A 12,349-nucleotide genomic window follows, 5' to 3' on the forward strand; every position below is an offset into this window, starting at 1 on the left:
GTTTCTCTGTCTGCAAAAAGCAGGCACATGACATTCAGCTGAGCTCATTAGAACACTGTAGAAGCTAACACTTTTTTTTTTTTTGCACAACTTACTATGTTGACCATGATTACCCTTGCAAATTAACAAATTCTCTCCATTTTAATTACAAATTGACCCAGGTGGATACATGTTTCAATGGAAGGTTTTGTTTGTTCGCTTTTAACATGGATACAGAATCTTGTATCATGAAGAAAATGTAATTACACTTCCAAAGACTATGGTAGAGTCTTAATAAAAAGCCTTAAGTGTGAGAGAGGCAACTTAACATTTCCTTTCTGTCCGGGATACCTGATTTCTTTTAAGACAACCATTTTTTTCCTATGATATTTACATAAGCGATTGTTTTTCACTATTTCCTTCACATAATACGGATGGTATGCTAATTGAGAGGGAGAGAATGTACAAATTACAGGATAACCCAACCTTGAAATGACAGCACCAGATGGCTACGCTCGGTGACAGTAACAGGGCAATGTCAAGGCAAAAAAACTCACTGAGGTTCCCCATTCTCGTAGCTAGTGAGAAATTCCAAAGGAAAATTATTGAATGAAGATGATTCCTGATTCAAAACTCCAACTTTTCTAATTTCTTGTCCGAGTCTGAGTTTTAGCAAATTGAAAACTGAAACATTCTTTGATTTTGTGTTACTGTTTAACAAAAACCATTTAAACTTTTAATACGGTGTGCGACACCCACTTAATTCTAACCCTCATTGCTGCACGTTGCTGTAGCGAGAATCCTTTCACAAATAGTGCCATCTGAACACAATTTAGTGCAAATCACTTTATTTCATATCAATTACAAATCACTACAGTAGTTGCTTTATTACCAAAATGTATTATAAAAGCCAAAGGTGACACAAAACACGTCTGAGGAATGTGCCAGGAAGAGAATGTCTGGCTTCACGATGCAGGAAAGCTGACCTACTGTACTGAATTCTTTAGCTTTACTTTTTAATTTTGTTCTTGACTTTTTTAGTTACTTTTACAGTCACTTTTTCCTACTTTATTGTATCATGACGACATGACTTTGCATTCCTTATCTTTGTTTGCTTCAGTAGTAGAACCTGGGATAAACTAAGCTCTCTGAGTCAAAATAAAACACATGGGTATCAGCGATTTTCAGCACATTTAACAAAAGCAATGAGAAACACTAAAATGATAAAATTGCACGGGACACTTTACCTACTTTTCCCTTTCCTTATTGGGGGTGGAATGAAGGATGGGATAAAGAACAAATAGTTTCATGTTTAAAAACACACTACCTACATCTTTCGGATGGAAAAACGTAAGGTTTATTCCTTTTCCTATAAGGTACATTGGCTGCCTCTGTTTTGACAAGACCCAACTAATGCAGGTTACATCCTGGTGTTTCACTAAAGCTATAATGAATTTGAGAATGAAGTATGATACAAATATAATGACTATATCCCTTGAGAAAGTTAAAACAAATGCTGCTGTCAGAGACACAAACTTTTACAACAGTTTTTCTTTTGGGGCAATTATTGTATCTTTTATTCCCCTCCTTCCTCTCACAGCTCATCTGCGTCCCCGCATTCTTACAAACTGGAAACTAACTACAACTCATTCCACAAACACAAGGAACGCTTATAATCTACTGCAAAGCACAAAGCTGTCTTCTAACATACTCTGATTCACTGCCTTTTATAGACAAGCATGAGATGGATCATACAGTTCTTCCCCTTTCAGATCTATAAGCCCTTTGTAAATAGCAATGAATTAACCCATTCACCAGACCTGAGAAGGAATTCAGCATTACTATTAAAATTTTGAGAGGGAAACTGAGGCACGGATAAAGACTTATTAAATCTAGCTCTTTTTCTGTCTTACATCCCCCTAATCTTTAAAACATAAGATGCTTCCTTGCTCATTAATGTTAGAGCCCCTTCGGGAAAGCCTATCTGCTCCTCAGAATGTGCTGACAGTACAAACTGCAGGGAAGCGAGTCAATGGGACAACAAAATATAGGGACAAAAATTAAGTGCTTCATGAAGGTGCAGAAATTACAATGAGAGACTTGAAAAAAATCAAGGGAAAAACGGAGGGGAGGGAACAAGGAAACAATAATGATGGCAAGAAGGGAGGTAATGCTCTGAGATATTCAGTGCTGAGAATGTAAATTGTGTTCAGAATAAGAGTTTAATGACTGACCAGAAAATGTTCCAAACCCCACAAGTTTACATGAGGGGAAAAAAAAAAAAGCACCTGTGATGAACAGCGCAGTAACGACACAACAGATTCTGGTCTTTCATTCCCATAGGGCTACTGTGAACATTTTTTAAAAATTTACTGCCATTCCACTTGTCAAGTAAAATGACATGCTTTGCAGCTCTGCTTGAGACAGATGATATTAAGAGCACTGATCAGTCCTTTCAGTACCTGAGAAATATTTTGCTGTCTTGGATACTAGCAGGAAAAAAAACCAACTTGCCTTTTTGGTTAATAAAAACCTGCAAAACTCAAGATGTCTAACATTAAAGAAGCTTTTTCATATGTTAAAAGCAAATGAAATGGAAAAATCCGGAACTACTCATGATGTGGTATTCTTTTAGTTTTGCTTTTTACTTTTAGAAATGTACTGCAACAGATTAAATTTTTAATTCTTTAAAACTAGCAACAACAGAAAAGGAATCTGCTTTGAGGGCCACTGAACAGCGGCTGTAAAACCCAACTGATAGCCATTTCGTCTCCTTTTCTGATCGCTGCACAATCACAAGGTTAAGCAGCTGCTCCCAAAGAAGAGCCTTGTTTCCTCGGAGCAGTGCTTAAAGGTGCTGACCATGTAGGTGTAAATACATCTGTCTTTTGCCATTTGCAGTAATACATGCCTCCTACACTTCTCAGAGTGAGGCAGATGGTCCCTGTCCTGTCTAAATATTACACTGTACAGACTTACATCGCTATGTGTTTCTAGAAATATGAGGGCAGATGTTAAATATGTTAAACACACGCTTTGCCCCCTGGAGGTTTAAGTTAAGGCTGCTGTCTCAATTTGGTCATTTTAGGCATGCCAGGCTTCTTGGATCCTAGGCATTCCTCTTAAATCCCTGCTTTATAAATACAGCTTTTCATGTTAATTTTGTGTACTTTCATCAAATATTTTGGATGCAGAACAAATGAAGGAAGCTCTCAGCTTAGCATTACACATCTACACAGGCTTCACTGAAAATTATGATCCTCATTCATGAAAACTCTATTTACACAGCAGGGTATTTCCCATGACTGTTGTTCCGCCCCCCCCCCCCCCCCCCCCCCCTTACATAAGCCTCACTGAGTATTTTAAATTTAATTAGTTTTAAAAATTACACAAAATAATAGGACATGGACAATTTGTGAATAGTAAAATTTACTTACAGAAAACTATGAATATAAACACTCTTTGAATATGTTTAAGATATTTAAGAATAAAACATTAAATAAAATAATGCAGATTTATTACATTTGCAATGGTTCTGGAAAAGCTTGCTGGTATCACCACAGCATTAAGGAAACAGCCTTTGCAAAAGCCACTTCATTAATTACAGTTGTAAACCAAGTGCTTTTTCTAAGATCATCCTCCTCACCATTGCTCCTATCACCCTTCCTTCCCCCCGAGAGACCCTCAGGTGGCTTTTTTTCCTGTGTCTTGTCCCCCATAGTTCTAAGCGTCTATTCCACTTCCAGGAGTCTACCAACTGAGCCCAGAATTACATTTCTGTCCTTCCCTAACCATACTCTTCAAGTGACCTTTTTGATATTTTTCCCTCTTTCAGGAACCGTAACTTCCCACTTACCTCCATGCACACCAACCTCCCTCCGATCCCACCCCCCTGCCCGTCCTCACCCAAGATCACACCTTCCTATACTTCAAAAATTCACCTGATTGCTAGTGCAATCTACTTCCCTTGCCCACATTTAAATTGTAAGCATGAAAAAAAGAGCCAAAATAAGCAACTGAAATGTGTGGAAGATGTGAAACCACATTACCCTTGTACCTTTTCTTTACTGTTTCACAAGTCCCATTTACAATTATCTATGAAGTTCAGGGACTTCTCTGCAGACAGCCTCTGTGCTTAGGGCAACTGCGTGTCCGTAGTTCAGGATTTGGCTCAACAACCCTAATGAAATTCCTGTTTACAGCAGCAAGAGCAGGACTGGATTGTTAGATAGAAATACTCAGCGATACACGTGCACACATGTGCATACATACGTAAGCTTTAGAACCTTATCACATACTTAGAGCACTAAACAAATAATAGCAGATTTTACAGGATGTCCTGAACACTCAAGCACAGAATATGGGAGTTACTCGGGGAGAGGGAATGTCCGTGAGCTCTCGCCTGAAAAATAATTCCTGGTTCATGAAACACACGGTAAAATTCACCTCAGCATCAGGGTTTGGGCAAGAAACCGCTGAAGCAAGAAAGGCAGTGCCTGCACCCATTTGCTGAAATGCAGGAAAATGTTATGAACCTGTAGGACTCTCAACTGTTTTGTCCAACCACATGCCATACGCGATCTATTTTTCTTAAAAATATAAAAGCAATCTGTAAATTAATGGATCAGACTTTTAACTAGAAAACATTCAAGGTTTTGAACAACCAAACCGGGGGGGTGTGAGGGGGTGGTGGTGTGTGGAAATAACATTCACCCACTAACTTTATGTATTAATTGCAAAATCTGAAGATCTGAAATTTAGCAAAAGTATCAACTGTTCAACAGTATAAATTAACTTAAAAATTGTTATTGTTTATAAAGCTCACAAAATATTCTTAGTAATTTTAATACACATATATTTAGCAGAGCTTTTCACAACAAATATTTTGAAGTGCTTTATCATGGCACAGAGAGAAGTACCAAAGTGCAGCTGGCTCCGAATGAAAATCTGCACGTGAATTTCATAGTACAGAAGAGTCACTTCAGAGGAAAAATAAGGTCAAGAAAACAGCAGGATTAAGTTTTCTCTTTATGCTCAACCTGGCTTACTGTCTTTCCATTTCTGATAATCAAAAATCATTTCTGCTCGAAAAGTTTAGAAATCAAAACAAGAAAACTTTTTTTTTTAAAAAAAAAGCTGACTACAGCTCTGCTTATGTTTCATACCAACTCCTGGTGTGAAACCTCTCCTGATGTCAGCGTACAGTATTTCCCATACGGTTGACTGCAAGAGAATGACCCACCCAAAGGAACAATCCCAAATTTTGAGAGATTTGTTTTCAGGTTTTATTTACTTATCTGACACTGGTTTTCTTTTCTTGTCTCATCTTACCAGCCCCCCCTCCCCTTCTATTCGCCATTAAATTACATACACCGAAATGAAAATTAAGACTAAAACTAAGCATCACTCGTAACACAAACGTTAGGAGAGGTTCGTGCAGACACACTTACCCTGTGCGTTTGGTGATGGTTCCTAATGTCATTGGCTGCTTGATTTGAGCAAGAGGCAACACCACAGACAAACTTGGAAGAGGCAGGAGTCGCGGGTTCCCAGGATTATTGTTTGTGAAGTTATTGTAAGTGTCTTGACTGTTCAATTTACCTTGATGGGATAGAGATGTAATAAAAGACATTATTGCAATTTTTTCTTCATTTATCATTTCTAAAAACCGCCTGAAATAAGCCATTGCCAAAAAAAAAAAAAAAGAAAAAATAAAAAATGAGCTCCTATTGAAAAAAGTCATCTTCATTTCAGGTAAAAAATAAATGGCAATGGAAGCAGCACATATTTAATTTTATATATGGGGATAAGGTCGCCTTCCATGGAAAGGAAATTACTCCTGCTGCTCGCCTGACAGTTTTGTTCACCAAAATGTTTTTGAGTTGGGTTTGAAGAACAAACTCTAGATTCCAATTCTCTATTGGGGGGGGGGGGGGAATTCTGGAAGGGAACTATTTTCCTAAAGTACCACATACAGTGTTGGTAATTGAAAGTCCTGAAAAGGTCGGTTTTGTTTTCTCTGCGGATAAAGGCGCACATAATAGTAATCTGCTGAACTAAGACCGGAGGAAAATCACAAGTAACTATACAAAATAAAGCCATGCCAAACTGCATGTAAAAATGTAGAAAGTATCAGAAAAGTAACAAACTCTATTCATTCAAAAAAGAAGAAGAAAACAAATGTAGGTACTCAAAAAAACAGGAAGGGGAAAACCTAGCAAAAAAAATCCCAACAACCCTAAATTTAGCTTGTTTCAAAGAGGTCTGGTCTGGATATACGCCCAGTTTAGATACGCTTTCTTACTTTCTGTATCATTCTGTAGTCACAACCTTTCATTCTTCAGTTAGAAAAGGAAACTAGCTACAAATTTCATGGACAGTAAAGAAAGAAATGTGAAGAAACCAAAGAAAGAAGTTAAACAAAAAAGGGGCCTGTCTGTTTATAACAGAATCAAAAGTACTTTAAATAGACAAGCAACCATGAATTAAAAGGTTTAGATCATTAACTTGTTTTTCTGTGTTCCTATAATGCTGTGAAACGCTGGCTTTGTTCTTAATCAAAAGGGAGCCATATTGGGAATTAGGTTCCTAAACAACCGATGCATTCTACATAGATATTATACAAATCCCAGGCCAAATCCATACAATCTGACTGAAGAGCAGCCACCTTTTTTCAAGGAAGAAAAACAGCACAGAAAAGGGTTTCTCACAGGAAGCTGCCTGAAAAGCTTTAATGGTACTTCAGATGGTTTGAAAATAGGAAAAGGAAGGCGGAAAAAATCTTAATGAATGTCTCATCATCCTAAAGACACTCAATGCTTCCTTCACCCTTCTTTTAATACTATATAACTGTAAGCTTAGGGGTTTTATTTGTTTTTTCTACAAAGTCCATAGACCTCTGCATCTTAGAAAAGCACAATAACAAAAATGATGAAATTACAAAGTGTATTTTGTGTTAAGTATCTGGCCTGAACATTGGTCAATACATTTTAAGAGAAATAGCAAGGCTTTAATGAATAACAAGCCTATTGAAGTCTCAGAGAGCAGATTTCATTAATAGCAATTTTCCTGCACCAACTTGGAATAAAAAGAAACAGGAAAGGGGGGAAAAAAACCCAGCTCCATTTTAAATGAAGACTGAGATGCAATTAATTTTTTTAAGATTAGTTTCACAATACATTCTTGGTTCTTGTAGAAAGGGGTATGACTAGTTTTCTGCATTATCGTCTAATTAGTTACTGTTGCATGTAATCAAGGCCTTTCTGAAAGTGTTTCGCTCCCCTATATTCACCTTGAGCCACTGCATGCTGCACAGCAAACAGCGATGGTATCTACAGAGGGGGCTCCAAATGTCTGTAATTTGTTTTCTGTTACTTGTTAGGAATATAATGATTAACTATGAACTACTGAACCAAATGACTGTGTTGTAACAGTCCTCTCCCTCTCTCAAGGCACATTTAATTACTCAGTGCCCTCCGCTCCCAACACTGTGTAGTTTTTCATATGCAAAACCTTCAGTTGATCAATAGAATATTTGCATGCAGAGAAATGAGGCATTTACAGACATTCTTCCTACACAAGGATGAGCTGCTTCTCTTTCACAAAAGTGGAGGAATTCCAAGGCAGCTGAGGATACTCAGAAAACTGCAGGATTAGGCATCACAGGAGTTTTTTATTAATTGTAGCAACAACATCCTACAAATTTTTAGGCTCACACATAAGAAAAGAAAACACGAAGCAAACAAAAATACTACTGAACTCTAGGGAGAGAACTGAAAATGTGTAAAAGAGGTGCTGAGTGCGACCAACATCTAAGATGATTCTTCTCTGACAAAACAACAGAGGTCAAGCATTTCATTTTTACATGTATAGCTTAATCTGATGTATACAAACGTCAATAAAAAATTAACACATCCAGAGCTCATAATGCACAGCACTTCACAGCACAAACATGATAAAAAAATTCAGCTATGACAAATGGAAAAGCTGTGAATACCTAATGTATACCCCAGTAACCGTTGCCCGCCGATCTGTATTTTCTGCAGCAACGTTCGGTTGCTTAACCACAAATAAATGTAATTAAAAGGGATACAAATTAAAAATTAGAAGCTGGAGTGCTACACAAAGGAGACAAACTAATCCTGACAGTAAAGTTCTTCTTGGAAATCTGACTACAACAATATTGAGATGGTGCGGATGAGTGAGGTTAAAGAAAATTGCGCTTAATAGAAAAAGTAAAAATACTTGCTTTCGTTTTCACTGAATTATTTTTAGCAATTTTTTATGATGGAAATGTTCTATGCCGTTACATCTTCATTGTATGTTGCCTCAGACCTATCAGAGAGGTATGTGCTTGTCATCTTAACTGCGTAGCCTTGGGGATCCGGTAAATGCACTCTTATGGCTAGGGCTCTTCCCTTCCTAAGATTCAGCAAAAGCTGTATTGTGCATCCTGAACTTCACTGGAACAAAACAGTGTCACACAGTATATTTAATAAGTAATTTTAAAACCCCATAATTTTATGGCGCACTTGTACCCATCCAGAAATTTGATACAAGCCCCTCTCCATTCCTCCAGCCCTTCAAAGTCGGGAGACTCCTCCTGCAGCAAATGGGAGTTGTGTGCGCACAGGACGGCCGTATCAGGCCAAAAGAGCACAAAGAATGCAGTCAAGCATCAACATTATTTCTACAGCTCAAGCAGTTGTTGATTCACTGTCAAATGACAAGAAACAAATAAGCCAAAGTTTAAGTCCGCTGGAAATATCTAACATTTTTCATACAGCAGAATCCTGTACTCAAATTACCTTGCCACATGTGGACAGTAAATATTCATTCTTGTAAGGAAATGCATATATTAATAGAGAATAAAACCCTGGAATTACAGCTTCAAATAGAGTAGTTTCACTTAACACTGACAGTTTAACTTTAAATGTATACTGACAGCTACAGCGAATCACATCCTATTGACTATTCACGGAATACTTTCTATTGCAATTAATTTAGAGAAAATTAATCATCGTCACAATTTCATGGCAAACGTGCCCTCTCAAGAATCAGTCTGAACATCTCCAGCAGAGCACCCCAAGCAACGAGGCGCTTTCTCTTGGTAATTGCCCAGAGTGTGAGCTTAACAGCACTGAGGACCCCGTGCAAGGCAAGTTCTTTTGGTCAAGTATCATCTTTCCATGGGCTGCCATGAAAGAGGTTTTCAGATGACAGTTCAAGAGCTGTGCATGGAATACATTAAAGCCAGTTTAGGCTAAGGTTTATTTTCCCCATATGGATCCTCCCATTCGCCTGCACTCCCTCTCCAGCTTAGGCCATAGCTCAGGACACGTGCAAAAGGAAGCACTTGCATTATTTTCACTGAAATACATAGACTCAAGGTCCCAATTCCCGACAGTAGCTAAACCCAAGTCAAAAAAACTCCTATGGTTAATCCTAATTCAGCCTTTTAGACTTCCATTGGAGAAAAACAAAAGAAAAAAGTCTTATGTCTCAATTTAAGCCGTTGGTAAATCTCTTCTTAATTTTACTAAGGGGCTTGCAAGCAGCCGAGGACATCGCGGCTCTGGTAGTCTGACAGCAGAAGTTTATCTACAAGTGCAGCATTATATCGGACAAACGTTGCCTTCCGAGACACAGAAAATACGATCTGCCTCTGTACCCGTTTGCTGAAAGTCCGCAACAAAACCACCATCATCCACCCAAAATCTGAGCCACACTTTTCCAGACATTTTATTCCACAAATACTCAAGGGGAAAATGGATTAAGTTGAGGATAAAAGTGAAAAAGAAAACAACAATGGGCTTTGTGGTCAGATGGAGGGAGCGGCTGCCATGCCGGCCTGGCCGGGGTGTATTCCCAAGCCAGCCATCATTAACAGACTCACTTCCACTGAGAAAAAAAGGGAGGCCTGAAAGTGCCGGACAAAAGAAATCCCAGCAGACAAAGGAAAAACAAATTAAAAGCACCATTATAAAACACAGATGCTATAAGGAAAATAAACTTCACAAGATTTACTGGGTTTTGACAAAGCTGGACATCTGTGGAAAAGACATCAGGAGCAGCTCCCAGGTAGGGCCCGGCGGGCTCGTGTCCCCGCTGCTGCGCCCTCGCCTCCACCCTCGTCCTCGGCCGGCTGCGGCACCGCTTCGCAGCTACGCAGAGGGGTCGCCCGCCGCCCTCCACGCACCGTCAAGTTACTGATGGCTACAGTTTCTATCTATAATTATTTTATTTATAATTATTCTTAAACCTATAAAATACAAGGCATGAAGGTGAGATTTAAACATTCGATCAGATCACACATTTCTAGGTTTTCAGAATAAATTTTTGGATACGAAAGGAAAGCCACACTTAGGGGAAAACATGCTAGACTTGCTTGTAATAGCTTGTGACACGGATTAAAAAACATTCAGTAACTGAAAGCAATTAGTACAGTAAACTTGTCCTCTTCCGGTCAGCTAAGGGCCTCGACGAATTCAGGCCAGGTTTCAAATTGGTCAGCATTTGAACGGAGTACTTCAGGGCACTACTGTCAGAGATCACCTCTGAGGAGAGAGGAAGGAAAACATCCGGATTTTTGCAGCTCCTAATGACATAAATACACATCAAAACGCAGCACGGCAGATATATTCCCGCCAGCCCCAGGGAGCTCATCTGTGAACAAGCACAGTGCAGCCACTGCTACGCAAAGAGACTTTACTGGATCCTGAAAGAATTATGTTGATGCAGCCCCACTGCCCGCTCTACTGTTACTTTGCCCTTCCCTTTAGTCCATACATACTACCCTATTAATGCTACCAAATCACTTTTTGCCCGATTTGAACCCAGCTCTACTACATCTCTACCACAGATCCAGCCCCGCACGCAGGGAACAGCCTCAGCCCATCAGATGGAAAGGGACCTCGGTAATTCACAACCGAGCTTAAAACCAAAACGACACCCTAACACCTATGGGATGCCGACACCGACCTACCACCAAACTGAAATCAAGTAATTTTACCCATTAAATTTCCCCTGGCAGTTTCGATTGCACACGTTATGTCTCCTCGTTCTAGTGTCTGGGATCCTCTTTTGCGTAGAGGAATTCCACCCTGTGAGTGAGCAAGGCAAACGCGACTTGGCCCAGGCAGTTTTTCTGGTAGGAACGTAATGATCATAAGGATTTTAGTTTCTCTGTACGCTTTACATGAAAAACTGAAGTGGTATCAAGCACCTGTCAGCCTCATAATAAAATGATTCTATGTTGATTTTTTCCATTCTTCTTCCATCACTCCAATACAAAAAGCTTAGTAAACGCAGTGTCATTAAAATTCAGAACCCACTTGATTAGCTTTTATGCCTTACAGTACTTAACAGACTACATTTCAAAGTGTACCACGTAGTCTACTGACATTTACACTACATATAAACATCTTTAATTTGGTAAATAAAACCGCAGTAACTCGAGGCTATGCAATCATATGGGGGCCGAGCTGTAAGAAAATGAACTGTGTTTGGCCATTATTTCTGTTTACCGTAACACTGAAGATTCCTCAACTAAACGTTCACTGATCATACAATGCAAGGGAAATAAAATCCTTTCTAACTGGCAGAATGAAAATGGCAGGAAAAACAGAAATGTCATGGATGTGGTGGTTTATTTTGCTTTGCTTTTTATTCAATACAAAAAGCTTCCCGGATGAGAATGGAAAGCTTCCCAGCTTCAGTTCCAAGACTTTCACCCTCGTTTCTGACCTTTTCTCAGACATGTTCCAGTATAATCTGTAATCTACTACAGTCGGAAGAGGAAACAGCGGCGCCCTGGTGAGAAACGCTGCCTTGTGACCTGAACAGAGAACCCTGCGGAAGCAATGCTGGCTCGCAGAAGTCGTTTGGAAGAGCTTGACAGACAAACTCAATAGTGTCCCGAGAAACACGCTCCATACCACGAGCGCTAATTACTGCCAAAGCAGGCTTTTGCTTTCATGTTTTGTTTCATTCAGCCGAACGTGTTTTATCTTTCTTTGTAAAATGTTACACATTTTCCTAGAAAAAGTCAGGAAACTCATTATTTTAGTTAACGATCATTTCTAAATTAGAGTTACACTGCAATTTCCTTGAATTGTACCCTGCCTCATCTCACTCCCTAACCCTCAATATTTCCAATACAGTTGGACCCATTAAAGGAAGAATACTATGTATTAGCTACAACATGTACGCGCACATGATCCAGCTACTTACGGCATATTTTTCTCTCAGCTAAACTGGTGCAAGTCCAAAATCTATCACTAACTTGATTCCATTGAAATGGATGGGAGCAAATAATGCAGCTGGTTGTTTTCCTGATGTTTAAAACCAGTTGATATTGAACCTTTTGAAA

General features: G+C 39.1%; 1 protein-coding gene across 11 annotated transcripts in view; it reads right to left on the reverse strand.

The window, feature by feature from the left end:
- Nucleotides 1–12,349, reverse strand: part of BCAS3 (BCAS3 microtubule associated cell migration factor) — a 370,473-nt gene that overhangs the window by 227,211 nt on the left and 130,913 nt on the right. For all 11 annotated transcript variants that reach the window (XM_075113182.1, XM_075113180.1, XM_075113185.1 and 8 more), the window contains one exon: nucleotides 5,430–5,580. In XM_075113182.1, coding sequence (XP_074969283.1) covers nucleotides 5,430–5,580 — 151 coding nt within the window. The remainder of the gene's footprint in view (nucleotides 1–5,429; nucleotides 5,581–12,349) is intronic.

This window comes from Phalacrocorax aristotelis, chromosome 18, assembly GCF_949628215.1.
Source record: "Phalacrocorax aristotelis chromosome 18, bGulAri2.1, whole genome shotgun sequence".
NCBI lineage: Eukaryota > Metazoa > Chordata > Aves > Suliformes > Phalacrocoracidae > Phalacrocorax > Phalacrocorax aristotelis.